We start from the raw sequence: 19,928 nt of genomic DNA, 5'->3' as shown, positions 1-19,928 counted from the left end.
GAGAAGGAAAAAAGCTACTTTTTTTGAATGTGTATCAACAATGCAATTCTTCAGTACGCACACAGCTGCAAATATTTCTCAGAATAATTAAACTAATATTGTCTTTATGCAACACACACACTGCTAGTCAGACAGGTGCATTTATTATAGCTCTTATTAAACAGTCCACATCATCACTTACGTCAGAATTCTTACAAAGGTGCATTAATTTTAAAGCCTGTGTTGCAAGGTAGGAAGGGGGTTTGATTTTGTCCCACTGCTCAGTAGAAGGGAAGTTTAAACATCCATGTAGTCTATCAAACAGACGCTGAATCTTTATTTTGCATGCAAACAGCAGCAGGTCTTCTTCGCATACATGTTTTGGTGGTGGACGTTTATCAGGCTGCCTTACCTTTGAAGGAAAGACGGTGTGGGGGAAGAGTTATAAAATGTTTATATTTAGAACAGCAATCAACAGTTCCTCGAGGATCAAAACTCACAGGAGCAGAGAGAAACATGAGAGCAAAACTTGCAAGCTACAGGTGCCCATAAGCAAAGCTACACCCAGCAATGGGAGCATAAGCCTGGTTCCCCCATCCAAACCTGTGAGGGGGAGGTGCTCTCTTTCTCATGGTAGGCTGCATGTCCGGTACTCCTGCTAATTAAAGATTTAATTTGCTGTTCTCATTGCTGGCTTGTGATATTAGAAACAATGTGAACCAGGTAAAATGCTCAGTGATTGAAATAAAATATTTGAAACAAATTAAGATGGAGATGCCCCTCTGCATGCATCTTTCCTGACTCCAACAAACAAGGTGCTCTGAAGAATTTAATCCATTCCCCATCTCTCTACAATCTAAATAGCTCCCAGTGCAGATTACTGGTGCTTCTGACAGGAATAATCTGTATAGAGGGGCTGCGTTTGGCTGCTGCAGATCAATATATTGACTATTGGGGGATGGGGGGGAGTTAGCAGGGGCGCTTAGGTTCAATTCTGGAAATAGGCACAAACTTGCAGACAGACTAATTTCTGCATAGAGGGACAGAATGATCTCTATTTTGAAACATATCACATGTCCCTTTGAGTTCAATCTCCTTCTCTGAAATTGTAAGTTTCATTTTATATAAAGATGTTTGCTGAAAGTTGTAAGGATATTTGTAAAGAGCAGTGCCAACAGGGTCCAGATCAATTATTTCCTGAGAAGAAGAAGAAATCTAAAAAATGTGAGAGACTGTAAAGTGATCCTAAGAGAGAACATTGCAGAGCAACACAGATTGCTTGTAATGGATTCCTGTGTGAAAAGGCTAGTGGGGAACAGAAGCTGAGTTGTGGCGGTTTGTGGACAGGGAAGATAGTTTGACACTTAAGGATGAGGTTCTACGGAGGTTGGACAACAAACAAATTGACCATGATGATACCAGTGAGGTTTGGGGGAAATAGCCAAACATATTACAGAAAATGCCCAAGCTGCCTGTGGCCAAACAAAAGGAGACACGTTTAAGGGCAAGGCGACGTGCGGGTGATCCAATGGGGATGGGAGTGTGTGTGTGTGTGTGTGTATGCTAAAGTACCTGCACTTTTGTTCCCACGTTGAATTTGGCTTGTTCCCCCCTGGCAAGAAAAGAAACCACAATCTTGTCTTGTCCAACTATCCTGACACCAACATATTTGTTCAAGGATATAAATATGGGTTTAAATGAAACGTGGGGTACAGAGTCCATCAAACTGCTTGGCCAGGTCCACATTCGCACCCTGTTGCCTGCTTGGTCTGAATAATGTCCTCCCTGAATATTTATGTTTATCCTAAACAAGAAGGAAATAAATTAGTGCTTTACAAAACAGATCATGCTTTGCTGTTACTAATACAATGTAGACCCACTCCTGCAAACTTTTACTGTCCTGCAATCAAGGGACTACTCATGAGTAATGGTCTGGAGGTACAGGCCCTTACTAAACCTAGTCCACAGTCAGTGGGAGTCTTTCTCCTGCTGAGGTAGGTCATAAAACAGGGCCCTAAGGGCTTGACTTCACACAGTGTTGAAAGCACTCAGCACCTCTAAGCCCTGGTCTACACTAGGACTTTAGGTCGAATTTAGCAGCGTTAAATCAATGTAAACCTGCACCCGTCCACACGATGAAGCCCTTTTTTTCGACTTAAAGGGCTCTCAAAATCGATTTCCTTACTCCACCCCTGACAAGTGGATTAGTGCTTAAATCGGCCTTGCCGGGTCGAATTTGGGGTACTGTGGACACAATTCAATGGTATTGGCCTCTGGGAGCTATCCCAGAGTGCTCTATTGTGACCGCTCTGGACAGCACTCTCAACTCAGATGCACTGGCCAGGTAGACAGGAAAAGAACCGCGAACTTTTGAATCTCATTTCCGGAGTCTGCGGGAACTGTGGGATAGCTACCCACAGTGCAACACTTCAGAAGTCGACGCTTGCCTCGGTACCGTGGAAGCACTCCGCCGAGTTAATGCACTTAATGCACTTAGAGCATTTTCTGTGGGGACACACACACTCGAATATATAAAACCGATTTCTAAAAAACCGACTTCTATAAATTCGACCTAATTTCATAGTGTAGACATACTCTAAGAGATGCTCAACTCCTATTCAAGTCAAAAGTATCTCACGGGGGTTTTGGTCCCTTGCAGAGTTGAAACCCAAATACCCAGAAGTAGAAAAAGGAGAGGCTTTCACTCCTCTGTTTTCTCTTCTCTTTAATTCACTGCACAGTTTCCAGGGCTTTACAGTTACTGACTTTGCTGTATGGTATTTTAGGCAAATTTATTGCTTGTGTGGGTGGGGAGTAAGAAGTGGAATTGGTGTTAACAGTTTCCCCCACACATCATCCCCCTCCAAGGCTTCTCAGCTCCCAGGGAAGAGTCCCCGGTGCACAAAATGCAGCTCTGCAAATACTGTACATTTCAGGGGTTGTTACACGTCTAGTTCAGAGGGATTTACAGTTTTCATCTTAAGTCTTCACCTGTGATTTAGGTTGGCTTTGTATGTTTTACAACAATGGGCCCTGATCCTGCAAACATTTCATATGTGCTTAACTTTAAGCATAAGAGTGGTTCCATTCACCTCAATGGGCTTGCTTATGCACAACATTACTGGGCTGCAAGATCATGGCCTCGGAACATAAATAAAACTTCAAGTTGGAAAGTACCCAACCCAGTTACCGGGCTGCAAGATTGTGGCCTTAGAACATAAATAAAACTTCAAGTTGGAAAGCACCCAACCTATGCTATAGCTTGGCATTTGAATTTATTTAAAAGGTGCTATTAAAATGCTCATTTTTAAACAAAGGGGGAAAATAACCCTGCTGAGCTACAGCTGTGTCAGCACATGCTAAACAGACAATCAGGGTGATGTGATTTACATGGACATACCATACAGTTCCGTTTGGATGATAGCAAGTACCTTTGCCACTGGACTCAAACACTGCTTGGATTTCTGCATTTTTTGGTTTGTCTTCCTGTACTATACAAATATAACCTCTCCGCTTTTGCACAATGATAATGGCCAGATTGCCAGATGGATAGCTGTGTTCAGATAAGGTGTTCAAAGCCTCATTGTTTGGCTAGTAGAACTGCCCTATTATCAAGCATTCAATAGTTTTGATAAGTGTTTTATAATACAAACGTTATCACATCAGCTAGAATATTGTTTAAAGCCTGTGAGACTGAGCTGCCAACATTTTAACCAAAGGGCTCTGTCTCAGGCTGGCCTTTTAAGGTAAGCTGGGCTCAGCCTTGCCTGGGCCCTGGCAGCTATCCCCCAGCTGAGTGTGATGATGACTTAATTATAACGACTGACCCCAGCTGTAAGGAGGTGAGAGACAACTGCTTATACAGAACTGGCAACTCAAAGAGGGAGACCTAGGAGAGGTGTTTTCTCTCAGGGAAGGGCCTGGGGGAGTTAGGTTGCAAGAGACCCCCAAGGAAAAGGTAAGGCTCCTGTGGGGGCAGTCCTGAGACAGGGCCTGTTGAAGCAGGGCTGTCCTTGGGGGAAGCTACCACACTTCCTAGGGAAGGGAAGGAGTGGAGGGAAAACTTACTGGGCGGAAGCCAGCCTGGGAGATGCTTTTCAGGACCTGGGCTTAGGGGCTAAGAAGAGAGAACTCCAGTGCAACCCAACTGGGCAAAATAATTATTAGTTTCAATATTTATGTGGAATTATAGTTGGACCTTACATCACCTTGGGAGAGGACTGAACTTTTAAGTGGCCTGGGGATACGGCCAGGTTAGGAAGAAGACTCTGACAGAGAGAGGCCATTTTTGGGCCAAGGAAATGGCCACCAGGGGGTGTTACAGGCCAAGTCCCTTGCAACAATGTGTCTTGATGTCAGAGGATGAATGGTGGTAAGAGCAATTGCTTACAGGTTTCCAGAAAAATGTCTCATTGTAGCCTGTGAGGAGCCCTGTGTAAAGATGGTCTGTATGCAACCAGCAATGAGTGGTGAGGGACGGAGGACTCTATTAACGTGTTCCCTCATTTAAACAGAAATGATTCCTTACAACAGTAACCAAAGAGGCAGGTAATGCCATTTAACAAATATACACTAAAGACACATACATGGGCACCGACTCCGGCCGGGACTGGAGCACCCATGGGGAAAAAAAGAGTGGGTGCTCAACACCCACCAGCCACAGCTGTTCGGCAGCACCCCAATCAGCTAGGCTGGGGGCACTGCCAAACAGCTGATTGGCCGCTGAGGCAGGGGTTTGGGGGAGGGTGGAGAGCAGCGAGTGGCAGGTGGGCAGGGCCTCGGGGAGGGGGTGGAGCAGGGGTGGGAAGAGGCAGAGTGAGGGCAAGGTGCCGGGGGATGGGGCAGGGCAGAGAGGGGCTGGAGCACCCCCAGAGGAAAATAAAAGTCAGTGCTTATGGACACATCTGGAAAAATGTTCTGGGTATACTGAATCAACTTGTGTAATTGTAATGGAAGCAGTGAAACCCTGTAAGGAAATCTGGGTCAGGATGTATCCTCCCCATAGAAATCATCATGCAAATAAAAAACCAACCCTCCCCCCCCCCCCCCCCCCAAAAAAAAAACAAACAAAAACAAAACAACAAAAACCCCAAACACTTGGTGCAATCTGAAAACATTTGCTCTTCATGAGTATCTTTATGAGCCCAGGGATAAGCTATCTCTGGTAGACTTGATTTAACATGCATCATACACATTTATGGCATCTTGTCATTTGACAATATTAATTAATAGCTCTATCTCTGGAACTGAGTGGGGTGGGGGTGGTAGCAAAGGCAGGGAAGTTATCTCAAACCCATGTTCACTTTGGGAGCAGTATTTTAATAAATCCTCTCTGGTGTGTCACTGAGTCAGAAAAATGTTACTGCAAAGGAAAAACAACAAGAGGATCTTAGAGGTAACAATGGACAATGGCAAAGCTAGTTTCAGGACTAGAGAGTCACTTGGAGATGTTCTATTTCTGTTGGGTTTAAACAGGTCTTGATGTCTTGTAAATTCATGGCTTGTAACTGTCTCTAGTATCTTTTACATGCTCCTTCTTAAACATAGGACACTTCTCCAAAAGGTTAATCTTAGATCTGCCATTTGAAAGTCATTTTCAAGAATGGACACCCATGGGTGGGGGTATATCAGCATAGCTCAGGTTATAAAGTGCTTGCATCTCCTGAAGAAGCTTGTGGGTGAACTTGGCCACATAGTTGCTCCAAATGATTGACACTCCAGTGCTACACGGGCAGGACAGGCTGTTTCACTGTGAGAGGTGCAACTCCATTTGAGGTGTTAGGCTGAAGCTCCAGCTGCAGGTAAATGATCTCCCAGTGCTCTTTCCAAGAGAGTGGCAGATCTACCTGGTGCCCTGGCCAACAGTCAGTACAGTACAAAGGTTCTAATCGCTGAGCCTGTGTGTGACACGCTGCAGGGCGCGCACTGGGAGCCTCAGTGCGGCGCGACCAGCTTGTGGCTTTGCAAAGTGCTCTAGGATACTTAAGGATATTAAAGGTATTGTTATTTCAAACCAAGCTCTGTTCTGTTTTGAATGCATATGCTTTAAAATAGAGTATGCCCAGATGCAAGCCAGTTTCATTACAGTGCGGCAGTAACCCCACTATCATTAAGGATTAGGAGCTTACTGTGTCTGTTCTTGATATCTCTGTAGCAATCAACCCAGTGACAGCTAAGACTTCAGGGTAGGTTTTGTCCTTTGCCATTCCCAGGTTTGGGGAAGCTTTGCTTCCCCATCCCCCATTGATTCTAAATTAGTATTTCTGTGCCTTCTGTTACTGCAGGGGTGGGGGGGGTGGGGGGGGCAAATAAGCGGCTCCTATTATTGTGTTGCCCTGCCACCCTCTTACATAGAAATCCAGTCTAGTTCTCCAAACAGACATCCTCTTGTCATGAAATATTACCAGGCACTGCTCAGTCAAGAACGCACAGTGTTCAAATCTTGAACCTATCACAGCAGTTACACTTAGTACTTCTAGAGCAGCTGGAGTTCCTTGGCGAAAAGAGAAGTTATTCCAGTAATCAGAAACAGCCTTCTCAGATTGAGACTGGTGTCGTTTGTAGAACATGCCTTTATCATCATACAATACTAGTTAAGATTTAAAGCCTAAATTGTCACGTAAGCAGTAATTTTTGCGTGCCTAACTTGAGACATTAGGAAGGGATCTGACTTTCACAGGGCAGATGTTCAGTCCTTCCTGAAAATCAGGGGCCATTTAAGGAGTCACTAGTTGGTCTTGAAAATCTAAATCATTTTGTTTGGGCTGCGATAGCAAAAGTGAGTGATACATCAAGTTATTCTGAGGTAAAAGGAACTAATCTTTTAAAATGTGATTAAATTTCTGGACTGCTCAGGAAAATGAGCCTTGTGAAGGATACAATAATTGTGCTGTGCCGTCTGGAAATATGGTAAGGAACTTTCCTCCTTGTTTGTAGTATTTTTCCAAGAACTGTCGCTTCATTAGCTACATATTAAAAAAAAAAAAAATGATGAGTTGGATCTTCACATAAACCTCACTATTAACGGCACAATTTCCCAGTTGTTCATGTGTTTTTCTTGTTAAGAGCTTAGTGTCTTATTACACCCACTGCAGCAAAGCCTGGCTCCTAGCTTGGAGTTAAAAAATTTGATGTTGATTTTTTTTCCCTCTCACTCACCCTCCACCTGTTACTTGGATCTGTGCCCTGAAGACCTTACAATCTAAGGCCATGGCTACACTACCACTTTTGTCTTTATAACTTATGTTGCTCAGGAGTATAGAAAAAAACACCCCTGAGTGACATAAGTTACACCAACAGACGTACAGCGCTCATGGAGGTGGTTTTATTACGTTGACAGGAGAGCTCTCTCCCATCGGTGTCGAGCGGCTACACAAGCAATCTTACAGCGACACAGCTGCTTCGGTACAGCTGTGCGACTGTAAGTTCGCTAGTGTAGACATCTTCTAAGTCTACAAGATGACTGTGGTAATGGTGGCCATACAATTACTTTAGACAGGCATAGAGAGGTTTGAAGGGCTAGGATTAGAACACTGATCTCATGAACCGCTTGTCTAGTGCTTTCATTACTAGATCATACTCCCCTGCTACGTGTTACAGCTCATTTTGTTCCTCAACAAAAGGACTTCACTGTATTCCCATTTCAGGCATAAGCTAAGATGGAGAGGACTACCAGGTAAAGGCAAAAAGAAAAGGAAATTAGCAAGACTCTGACTGTCAAGAAACACTATAAGCTTAAGTCGCTAAAAGTGTCTCAATGGCTGCAGGCAAAGCAGCAAATGGATGAAGCTCCTTTTCTGGCCATGATCTCTGACAAAGCAACTGACACAGAACTGTGGGTCAGAATATGGCGGAGGGTGGAGAGAGCAGCTCTCTAAACTCCTCGGTGTTGTGAGTTCCTGGCCTATTGCACACTGGGGGTGAAACTCACCCCAATGACCAGAGGCAGTGAAAGTCCTACACATCATTTAAGTCCCACTAAGGCCCTTCTTAAGTGGTGCATGGCCTTGTGCACAGAGGTGAATGTCACCCTGGAAGGGTCAGACCCAAGAGTGGGGATCTATCACAGAGAAACTACAGGAGCTGTTACCTTTCCACCCGCAATGGTAAAGTCACAGCAAGTAGTACTGTAGTTAATTTCCTCTTTCTCTACTCTTTCAACTGTCTCATAAGGCATGAGAGTCCAACCTCCAGGGGAGGGTGGCTCATGGGAGAGCTGGTAGGAAATGGTTTTGAGTTGCTTTGAATCTATAGAGAAAAGAAAAGAGTTACATATTTATAAGTGGAGCAATAGTAGCACCATGTATTATTAAGTTTGCCCAACATTTCCCATTAGAAGACCCTGTTTTCAGTTGCTTATAACTTGCAAACTTCAACTTTTTGGAGCAGAAATTTTCCATGGTGGGTGTCTGCCACGGCTTGAAAATTTTTTGGAATATTTCAGCCAAAACAGATTGGCTATTTCAGAGAAGGTGGCTATGAAAAACTAAGTTGTTAAATTCTTGAGACCTTTTCTCTGAAACACTCTGTCACCTACCTGCTTTGCAGCAGGGACTTGAAAGTTGGCAGAGGGATGGTCTTTGTGTCAAGGATGTGCATTTTGCCATCCCTGTGGAAATCTGCCCAAGTTATAAGCATTTGAAAAATTCACACAGTTTCTTTAGAGACTTGCTAAAACTTAACAGCTAAAATCTCTGAAAATTCTGTCCTCACTGGGCATGCTCCCTCCTCCGAGCTGTCCTCTTCTTTATTTACTACTCCCCCAATTTCTGTGTCTTCTGCAAGCTCTCAGTGATGATTTTATGTTTTCTTCCAGAACACTGATAAATTTTAAATAGTGTAGGGCCCAGAACAGATCCCTGCGACACCACACTAGAAACACACTCGCTCAATGACAATTCACCATTTATAATTACATTTTGAGACCTAACAGTTAGCCAGTCTTTAATCTATCTACTATGTGCTGTGTTAATTTTATATCATTCTAGTTTTAAATCAAAATATCATTCAATACCAAGTCAAATGCCTTACAGAAGTCTAAGTATATTACATCAATGCTATTCCCTTTATCAATCAAACTTGTAATCTCAACAAAAACAGATATCAAGTTAGTTTGACAGGATTTATTTTCCATAAATGCATGTTCATTTGCATTTACTACATTACCCACCCTCTTTTAATTATTAGTGGCTCCATTATCTTGCCCAGGATCAATGCTGACAGGCCTATAATTCCCAGGTCATCCTGTTTACCCTTTTCAAAAATGGCACATTAGCTTTCTTCCAGTCTTCTGGAACTTCCCCAGTGCTCCAACACTTATTGAAAAGCATTATTAATAATCCAGTGAGCTCTCAACTTGCATCCAGGAATTTCAAAAGAGCTGGCTATCTGGACCTAACTTTAGTAGCTTCTGTTTAACATGCTCCAGAGATACAAATGGAATGGAAAGAGTTATCACTGGATGTGATTAAATCATTTGTTTTTTCCCCAAGTACAGAACAAAAATATTTATTCAATACTTCTGCCTTTTCTGCATTATTATTGATAATTCTTCCATTTCCATCTAGTAATGGACCAATACCATTGTCAGGATTCTTTTTCTTCCTAACATTTTAAAAACTCATTCTTATTGTCCTTAACTGTACTCTTCTGGCCACAGATTTCTCCTTGTGTCTGTTTGCTTCCCTTATCAGTATTCTACAATTCCTAACTTCTGATTTATTTCATTCCTATCTACTTCCCTTTCTTTGTTATACATAATTTTTTCATAGCTGTCTCTACTTCTCCTCTAAACCAGGTCAGTTTTTTTTACCAGCACGGTCTTCTTCCTCAGTTGTAGGATTTTGGGCACCTAGTAAGGTGTTCTTAAATGATTCCCAATTATCATTCAAGGGGAGATAGGACTGGCTGGGCAAGAAGACAAACTCAGATGATGGACCAAAGGAATAGAGATTAGGACTGGGTAGGAAAACAGAATGGGATTGGGACAAGGAGTCAGTGGTGGGCAAGAGAAGACAGAGGCAGAGGGCAGAAGTGTCTGTGCACACTGGTACACAGTCACTTTCAGAGCCCAGAATGAAACTCAGGATTCCTGAATCTCACCATTCCTCTATCAATGAATTTCTGTGAAACCCACTGGTAATGGGTATATCCTATATGCTTCTGTGCTGGTTTGCATAGAGGATGACAAACCTCAATACTATCAGTTACTCAGCTCAAGTGACAGAGGTCTGTGCAGTGAATCCAAAGGTTCTAACTCTGCTGATGACCCATATGGGTGACAATATGATGCCACATGATGGAATTTTTTTCAGTTTGCTTTTTTCAAAACCTAGGACATTACACACACAACCTACATTAAAAGAATATTATTAAGATTGCAAAGTCAAGCACTACTAAGTTAGGAAATGCCAGAATTAAGGTTAATTTGCCCCCCTTGTGTATATGTATTATGATACAGTCTTTAATTACATGATCACGTATATTTTTTCCCCCACAGGACCCCTGTCTCATTCAGTGCACAGGCTAGACCTGCTTTGAGGATAAATCAGGGTTATGCAGTGAAGGAGACTGTTCTTTGTAGGACCCCTACTTCTTCTCTCCTCCCCCCGCCCCGAAATTGGAAGCTGTTTAGTGAACGAGGTTGGGGATTGCAGGAAGAGGAAGGATGGTCTCATGATTAAGGCAGTTGAATGTGGTCCTGGAGAACTGGATTCTATCCCTGCCTCTGCCACAGCGTTCCTAGGTGATCCTGGGCAAGTCACTTAAATCAAACTTTTCACAGTTGGTCACTAATTGTGTGTTCTTCCTTTTGCCCTGAGACCATGGGACTCAATTTGCAGAGATGCTGAGCACTCACAACTGCAACTGAAGTCAATGGGAGTTGTGCTTGAATACATAAAGTGCTACATAATAAATACACTGAAAAACCAGGACCCAAATAAGTATATACTTTTTACCTTAATCTCTGTGCCTCAGTTCCCCATCTGTAAAATGGGGATAATACCAACCCTCATGTCACAGGGGTTTTGTGAAGATAAGTTAATATTTGTGAAGCACTTAGACACTGCAGTGATGAGCCCATTAAGAAATTAGTAATTCTCTCTTCAGGAGAGGCTTTGAATAATGTGCAGCAAATAAGGCCCAGGACAACACTGAACAATGAAGATAAAACAAAATGTTTGAATAGCTTCTCATGAATTGAGCACCACCCATCCTGTGCACTGAATGAAGCATGGTCCTGTGGAAAAACCAGTATGTGCTCATGTAATTACAGACTGTCATCATGCATACGTGCAAAGGGGCCAAATGAAGATTGCACAGGCAACCTTAATTCTGGCATTTCCTAACTTTTCAGGGCTTGACTTTGCAACCTTCATGTTCTATTAAGGTAGCTTGTGTGTGTGTAAAATTGTATATTAAAGCAAACAGTTCAAGCATAAGCCTTTGATGTCTGAATGAGAGAACCCACCTTGTGTAACACAACTGTGCCTATTTCTTTTTTCACGCTAGGAGCCACCTTAACGTAAAAGGCATGGCACACTTGATAATAAATTTGAGAGCAGGCATTGAAATCCACATTCACTGAGAAAACCCGTTCCAACTCTGGCACAAATTTTCAGTTGAAGTTCATAACAATAAAAAAAAAATCCAACTCACTTTCAACGAAGCTGGCCTGCTCTGCCGCCATGAAGGCAAATTGTTTTGCTATTTGTCTTTCCTGTTGCCTATAAAGCAAAAACATACAGGATATAAATTCCAAACATCTTGCTTTGAAAGGTACAAGTACAATTCAGATGTCCTTGCAGCAGTAATGCAAGTTAGCTGCTGTTTGACAGCTATTTGGGCCTGATTCTCCTCTTACTTATGCAACTGCAAGTAACTCCATTGGCTACAGTAGAATGATGCCACTACGAAATCTGTGCACAAAAGGAGAATTGGGTCCATGTATAGATAACTGTGTGATGTAAAATTTGACTGTTACTTGATTGTTTGACCAACTCTGCATACATTACAGTTTTTAGCTCATTAGTAAATATGCATCTTGTATAGAAGAGATTTGACATCTTGCAAGATTCTGTAATTGATATTCTGTAACTGATATTCTGACAGAACATAAGGGGAAAGTACAGAATATGGAGTTATGGTGGCAGAGTTGGAAATTTCCTTTCTTGCTTTGAGGATATTCACTGTGGTTATAAAATAACAAAAATTCTGCCAGTAACTCTGATGAGCTGGAAAACAAAGAAAGAATTCCTAAGCTCAGAATGGCTGAGATCCAATAAAAGATTGAGTCAGAAGATCTGGTTTTATTTTGCGTTGAATGGCTGTGAAGTCTCATGAGCCCTAAATTAACAGACTGTGTGCCAGATTTTATTTCACGGTGAAGAATTCTACCCTGCCATGAGTTATCTTGACAAGCTGACCCAGCCTTCGAATGTGCAACATCTTTTGAAACAGCTAGGGCAGTGGGAATACTGGATTTCAAGATGGAATGACTAGAATTTATCCAGACTATGCAGATTTCTTAATACAGAAAATAATGGCCTCTCTCTTGCAGTTTTGTATCCAGCACAGCTTCAGGTATGTTATGCTGGCTAAACATACTTCTAAAGTCTGCTCAAGAATCTGTGCTAATAGCCAATGCTGGGCAAGCCGTGGCAAGAATGGATTAGGAAGAAACAAAACACATAATTGGGGAGCTGCTATTTAATGCTATTGTGATGTCATTCTCTTTATCTAAGTTTATAATGTATTTGTCTTAATTTTAAATTTGGTACATAGTGCAGTATACTTACATTACAGGAGTACATGGAAATCCTACTGTAACTGAGTGTTCAGGGATAGAAATGTTCTTAACTTTATTTTTGTTCTTTAAGTTTATGGAGTAGGTGCAGATATTTGCACGGGCTTTTGGCTTCCTTTTAAGGGCCAAGAAACTGGACATGCACAGTAAGATGAGCAGTAAAATGGATGACCAGTCCATACTGCAGTGGGGATACCACTAGCCAGCTAATCTCTTTTTATAACTCATTAGTTGTGCAGAGGGCTAGAATTCATTTATCTGGTTATTAGCCTTCAGCTTGGACAGGAAAAAGGCTCTACCAATGCCTTCTCCAAGGGCATAGCTACACTTGCGAGTTAGAGCGCATTAAAGCAGCTCAGTGCACTCTAACTCACGACACATCCACACTGGCAAGGCACGTAGAGTGCTCTGCGGCTAGAACGCTCCTGGTACTCCACCCCAGCGAGTGGAATAATGTTTGATGCACCTCTGCTGGAGTGCCGTGGCACCAGTGTGGATGCCCTGGTCTGTTAGTGCGCTCTGATCGGCCTGCAGAAGTGTCCCACAATGCCTGTTCTAGCCACTCTGGTCATCACTTTGAACTCTACTGCCCCGCCCTCAGGTGACCAACCATCAGACCCGCCCTTTAAATTCTCTGGGAATTTTGAAAATCCCCTTCCTGTTTGCTCAGCCAGGTGTGGAGTGCTCTCAGCGAATCTTTCCAGGTGACCATGCCTCCACGCGCCAGGCGAGTCCCAGTATGGAGCAATGGCAAGTTGCTGGATCTCATCGGGGGGAGGAAGCTGTCCAGTCCCAGCTGCGCTCCAGCTGTACGAATTACGATACCTTTGGGCAGATATCAAGGGACATCATGGAAAGGGGCCATGACCGGGACGCACTGCAGTGCAGGATTAAAGTGAAGGAGCTGCGGAATGCCTACCGCAAAGCCCGCGAGGCAAACAGCCGCTCTGGTGCTGCGTCCATGACCTGCTGTTTCTACAAGGAGCTGGACACGATACTTAGGGGTGACCCCACCTCCACTCTGGGGACCACCATGGACACTTCAGAGCCCAGTTAACAAGGCAGGAGGAGGAGGAGCAAAGTAGGAGCGAGGGTGCTGAGGAGGAGGAAGACGCTCCGGCATCCCTAGATGCATGCAGCCAGGAGTTGTTCTCAAGCCAGGAGGAAGGTAACCAGTCATGTCAGCCGGTGCTTGGGGAAGGACAAACACCAGAGGTAAGTGGCTTTTATTTTGGGAAGGAAGTTATTTGGTGCGGGCTCTTGGGGCGAGGAGGGTTAGGGCTGCGTACATGCCTAGATGCGGAATAGGGGTTTGATGTGCTCTCTCACATCTTGGTAATCGGCCTCAGTGATCTCTTCAAAGGTCTCAGCCAGAACTTGGGCAATGCGCTTGCGCAGGTTTTGTGGGAGAGCCACTGTGGTCGTTGTCCCAGTCAAGCTAACTTGTCCGTGCCACTGTGCCGTGGGGGCGGGGAGACCATTGCTGCACATAGGCAAGCTGCATATGAGCCAGGGTGGAAGCCGCATTGTAGTAGAAGACCCTCCCTTGCTTCCCAGGTCACCCACAGCAGAGAGAGATCTTCCAGGACGAACTCCTGTGGAAAATGTGGGGACAGTGTTCAGTGTAGGGCACCCTGCAGCTGTTGGCTCTCCCCAAGGCACAGAAACCCAGAGGACAGTACAGCCATGAAACAATCAGTCCCCCTGGACCCTGTGCTTACTCACCATTTTGGAGTTCGCTGGGGTTATGTGCGCTCGCTTTGGGACTGGCAAATTATGCAATTGTGTAGACTGTGCTTGCCCTCCTTAAGTACGGGGGAATCATTGCTCTGTCTGGTGTGAACAATGCTGCCTCTGTTAAGTGTTGCATTTTGCCTTTACAGATGCAACCTCGAGATCTCAGCCGTACGTGTTATCACCAGCCGAGAGGCTGCAAAGAATCAGGAAGATCCCACGTAGAAGCAAAGAGGACATGCTGCATGAAGTCATGCAGCACTCCCTTAATGAAAATCAAAAAGTGCAGGAGTGGTGGGAGAGTGAAAGGAGGGTCCGCCAGCAGAATATGAATCGCCGGCACCAAAGCACAGAGCGGCTGATAAGCATCATGGAGCACCAAGCGGACTCGATCCAGGCGCTCGTAGCCATGCAGGCGGAGCACTACCGCACCTGCCCCCGCAGCCCTCGTCCCAAAACTCTTTCCCTTGTGCCACCATGTCACCTCCAAACCACTTTCCTCAACATCCAGGTTCTTATCGCCACCAGCTGCCTCCAACACCTGTAGCTTCACCACCCAGCCCTGAAAACTACGACCCTTACCCGCTGCGCTCAACCCCCATCACCATGCAGTATAGCCATCCTGAAGCGCAGCTCTCATTGCACAGCACTCCCAACAGGAAGGCTGAGTATGATAACAGGACATATGCAAACCTGTGATTGTACCGTTTCCCACCCCACCCCCGGCCCTTTCTGTTTCCCAAGCAGTTGTGTTTCTTTTCAATAAGTGCATTTTCTTTTCATTAAATGAATTTTTTTGCTTTGAAAACATTCTTTATTATTGCATAACAATAATATACCTTAGCCCAGAAAAGCAGCAGGCACTGCAAGTCAGTGCATCATACGTAGCAAACACAGATGCCTACTAACATTGGAACCACTGCACTTCACTCCCATGCAGGGCACCAGACATTACTGGTGGCTTTCAGCCTCAAATTGCTCCCTCAAGGCATCCCTAATCCTTGCAGCCCCACACTGGGCCCCTCTAATAGCCCTGCTCTCTGGCTGTTCAAATTCAGCCTCCAGGTGTTGAACCTCCAAGTTCCATGCCTGAGTGAATCTTTCACCCTTCCCCTCATAAACGTTACGGAGGGTACAGCACGCGGATATAACTGTGGGGATGCTGTTATCAGCCAGGTCCAGCTTCCCAAACAGAGAGCACCAGCGGCCCTTCAGATGGCCAAAAGCACACTCCACAGTCATTCTGCACCAGCTCAGCCTGTTGTTTAACCACTCCTTGCTGCTGTCAAGGCTCCCTGTGTAGGGTTTCATGAGCCACGGGATTAAAGGGTAAGCGGGGTCTCCAAGGATCACAGTGGGCATTTTGACTTCCCCTACGGTGATCTTCTGGTCTGGGAAGAAAGTCCCGGCTTGCTGCTTCCTGAACAGGCCTGTGTTCTGAAAGATGGGTGTGTCATGCACCTTTCCGGGCCAGCTTGCGTTAATGTCAATGAAACGCCCTCTGTGATCCACAAGCGCCTAGAGAACCATAGAGAAATAGCCCTTCCAATCAACGTACTTGGAGGCTAGGTGGGCTGGTGCCAAAATTGGAATATGTGTCCCATCTATCGCCCCTCTGCAGTTCGGGAAATCCATTTGTGCAAAGCCATCCACAATATCATGCACATTACCTGGAGTCACGGTTCTTCTGAGCAGGATGCAATTAATGGCCCTGCAAACTTGCATCAAAATGATTCCAACGGTCGACTTCCCCACTCCAAACTGGTTAGCGACCGATCAGTAGCTGTCTGGAGTTGCCAGCTTCCAGATTGCAATAGCCACCTGCTTCTCCACCATCAGGGCAGCTCTCAATCTCGTGTCCTTGTGCCGCAGGGTGGGGACGAGCTCCTCACAGTCCCACGAAAGTGGCTTTTCTCATCCGAAAGTTCTGTAGCCACTGCTTGTCATCCCTTGCATGACGATGTGATCCCACCACTCAGTGCTTGTTTCCTGAGCCCAAAAGCGCCGTTCCACACTAGTGAGCATGTCCGTGAATGCCACAAGCAATCTCGTGTCTTATGCATTACTCGCATCGATATCATCGTCAGAGTCCTCACTGTCACTTTGGATCTTAAGGAGTAACTTGACTGCCAAACGTGATGTGCTGGCGAGACTCGTCAGCATATTCCTCAGCAGTTCGAGCTTCATTCCCGCAGACTGAAAGGGAAGACAGAGCATGCAGTACAAAAAAAAGTAGAAACATGGCGCCAATTGTGGATGGAAGCAGAGGGATTGCTGGGATGCAAACCGATGCATCATGGAGCATTGGGATAGGACCCAGAATGCCCCCCCATAAGCCACAGTGCCAGAATGGGAAGAGGTCCTCTGTGGGATAGCTGTCCACAATGCACCGCTCCCAGTGCCGCAAATGTCGACACACCAGTGCGCTTGTAGCTGTCAGTGTGGACAGACTGCAGCACGTTCCCTACTGCGCTCTATGAGGGCTGGTTTAACTCAAAGCGCTCTACATTTGCAAGTGTAGCCATGCCCTAAGAATAAAATTTGTACTGCTAAGTACTGGCATTAACCTATTTCTACCACTCCCTGCAGCTCCATCCTATTTTGCTTTTCTCTTTCTTAAAGGAAGGCGAGATTTCTATAAAGTCACCAATTCATTTGATTGATGGTACTGGAAAGTGTTGCTACTGTAGGTAGAGATGGAGTTTGGAGAGAACAGACAAACCTTTTACTGTTTTCTCATCATCTTGCGGTCTTGCACACCTGAAAGGTTTGGGTTTTTTTCTGTGTTGCTACTGCTAGAAGTATCACTTGTTGCTAAAACAATCTAATACATCCCTCTAAACAGACTTCTCTAAGTAGTAATAATGTGGGATTGCAGAGTAGTTGCCATTGATCTTGAGTGCCACCTTAACACCAAGGACCTGGCCTGCTATATATGCATTACATACACACACCAAATATAACTTTTAAGAAGTGCTGAGCACTCACAACCAAAATTCATGTCAATTTTGCGAGTATTCAGCACCTTTGACAAGTGGGTTCGAAGTGTCTCTCAGTTTGGTTACCCCAAAAACCAAAGGCATCCAAAATCAATATCTCACTGAAAGAATAAATGGACACAAATCTGAGATCAGGAATCATAACATTCAAAAACCGGTAGGAGAACACTTCAACCTCTCTGCTCACTCAGTAAAAGACTTAAAGGTGGCAATTTTGCAACAGAAAAGCTTCAGAAACAGACTCCAAGGAGAAACTGCTGAGCTTTAATTAATATGCAAACTAGATACCATTAACTTGGGTTTGAATAGAGACTGGGAGTGGCTGGGTCATTACACATATTGAATCTATTTCCCCATGTTAAGTTTCCTCACATCTTCTTGTCAACAGCCTAAATGGGCCACCTTGATTATCACTACAAATTTTTTTTCTCCTGCTGATAATAGCTCATCTTAATTAATTAGCCTCTTACAGTTGGTATGGCTACTTCCACCTTTTCATGTTCTCTGTATGTATATATATATATATCTTCTTACTATATGTTCCATTCTATGCATCTGATGAAGTGGGCTGTAGCCCACGAAAGCTTATGCTCAAATAAATTTGTTAGTCTCTAAGGTGCCATAAGTACTCCTGTTCTTTTCACTGAAAAATGTGGCTTAAGCATTTGGGGCTTAACACTGTCAGTTTGTGATTATGAGTCTGGCTTCACTTACTTTCTGGAGATTACTAAAGCCAAAGATGTCATATCACTAATATCAATGAGAAGACAGTTCAAGTGGGGCATGTGCTAACACATACTGACCAGGTCCTCTGTGGACTTTTCCTGACATATATTCCTCCTGTTTGGTGCAGATTCTTTTTTTACTCCCATTTGCTATATTTTGAATTTCTCTGCATTGTCTCCCCCAGGTTAGAATGTTGTTACCAAAAAGAACTAACTGCACAGTTCGCTATATTTTAGCGGCAAATGGTACCTCTGATATTCTTTCTCCCTTGCTTTCTGCCTGTCCACTTCACTGCCGTGGGCTGCATGGGGGTGAATGGAGATTGACTCATTTCTAGCATTCTCGTAAATCTTTTTTTCAGTAATGATGTACTCATAGAGATCCTGATTTTGCTCACAACAGAAAAACTGAAAAGCAAAGCAGTGGTGTTACTCCAGTAGCGGGTGATTCATGGAGAAGCTCTGTTAACTCTTTGCAATGGCTTACTGATTCGTAATCTTCAGAGGCTGGGTCAAGCTCTTCATAGGAAGGAAATAATTTCAGCAAGCTGCCACAGTACTCACATGTTGCAAGAGATTCCTCTTCTATCTACAATGGGGGGGTCGGAGAGGAAAACAAGGATTTGCACGTTGATGTAATGTTTCTATAATCCTCCTATTCTAGGAAAAGGAGGTACCTTCAAAAACGCCATGTTTTAAAGTCCTTTATTTCAGTCTATGCATGCACAACCAAGCTTCTGAGATGATTAGCATGACAGTTTGAAGACTATTGGCTCACTTTTACTTTCTAAGACGATTGCCAAACACTTTAAGTTATCCAATTTATTTCATCAGGGATCTTGAAGAGCTGTCTAGCTTCTGCAAAGTGGTGACAGAGGAGCCTGGGCAGTGCTGCAAACTTTTTGTTGCCTGGGTTCCTGGCAAAAAGTATTTTCAGAGACTGTTTTTCCTCCTTCCCCTGTGGCTTATTTATTTATTTCACAGGGTGTTTCTTAGTCCCAGCACCCTGGATCAAATTCAGATAAATGATCAGGTGTGTTTCAAGGGCAGCTCTGGTCAGTGGAACACTGTCTGCTTCCGGCTCCCAGCCCTTACAGAATGATATTTAGATTGCTTGGCTACTGTCTCATTTCTGAAGCAGTGTTAGATAAACTCTAATAGATTCTATTAGATAAACACATACCACTTTGGGCTAACCAGAACTATGTACTACCAAGAACATTATACATAAACCAAAATAAGATTGTATATCTCAGTTTTAGTGAAAGAACTAGATTTTGCCCTAGAAATGTATCCTCAGCATGAAATAGTGTGGGATGCTTGCACAGTCTTAACGTATTTTGGTATGTGGATTACACATTTCAATGCCCTAGTGAATGACAACCTCTCACTGCTAATGAAACCCTTGCAAGTTGAGTTTGACAGATGGCAGCATCTTACAGAGATTTCATTTTTCCCTCCTGCAGCTCTTGGGGGTTAATACAAACACATTACCATGTAGCAGAAAGAAACATCACCTGTATCTCCATGTCTTCTCTTGATGATTCTGGCCTATATGCTAGAATAGTTGGTGGCCCAATATGGGACAGTGTGCGCAGGGATTCCTCAAACAGTCTTATGAAGTCTTCATTAAACTTAAATTTGAAAACAGCAAATTCAATGTAGAATCAGCTCTTTTTCAGAGGG

The 19,928-nt window shown here is 44.0% G+C and overlaps 1 protein-coding gene across 3 annotated transcripts in view; it reads right to left on the bottom strand.

Moving 5' to 3' along the window:
- Positions 1 to 117: 117 nt before the first annotated feature.
- Positions 118 to 19,928, bottom strand: part of ERICH6 (glutamate rich 6) — a 43,703-nt gene continuing 23,892 nt past the window's right edge. For 2 of the 3 annotated variants that reach the window (XM_043522370.1, XM_007057376.3), the window contains exons 10-18: positions 19,760 to 19,876; positions 18,730 to 18,831; positions 18,493 to 18,650; positions 11,638 to 11,705; positions 8,069 to 8,226; positions 6,859 to 6,944; positions 3,380 to 3,532; positions 1,552 to 1,783; positions 118 to 391 (exon numbers count right to left, since the gene is read on the bottom strand). In XM_043522370.1, the coding sequence (XP_043378305.1) occupies positions 128 to 391; positions 1,552 to 1,783; positions 3,380 to 3,532; positions 6,859 to 6,944; positions 8,069 to 8,226; positions 11,638 to 11,705; positions 18,493 to 18,650; positions 18,730 to 18,831; positions 19,760 to 19,876 (1,338 nt within the window). In that variant the 3' untranslated portion in view covers positions 118 to 127. Of the gene's footprint in view, positions 392 to 1,551; positions 1,784 to 3,379; positions 3,533 to 5,095; positions 5,953 to 6,858; positions 6,945 to 8,068; positions 8,227 to 11,637; positions 11,706 to 18,492; positions 18,651 to 18,729; positions 18,832 to 19,759; positions 19,877 to 19,928 lie in introns of those variants that run through there. The other variant, XM_043522371.1, reaches the window with a different exon arrangement.

This window comes from Chelonia mydas, chromosome 9 (genome assembly GCF_015237465.2).
Source record: "Chelonia mydas isolate rCheMyd1 chromosome 9, rCheMyd1.pri.v2, whole genome shotgun sequence".
Lineage (NCBI taxonomy): Eukaryota > Metazoa > Chordata > Testudines > Cheloniidae > Chelonia > Chelonia mydas.
Note: the sequence above shows the minus strand (reverse complement) of the source record. Positions and strands in the feature narration are given on the sequence as shown.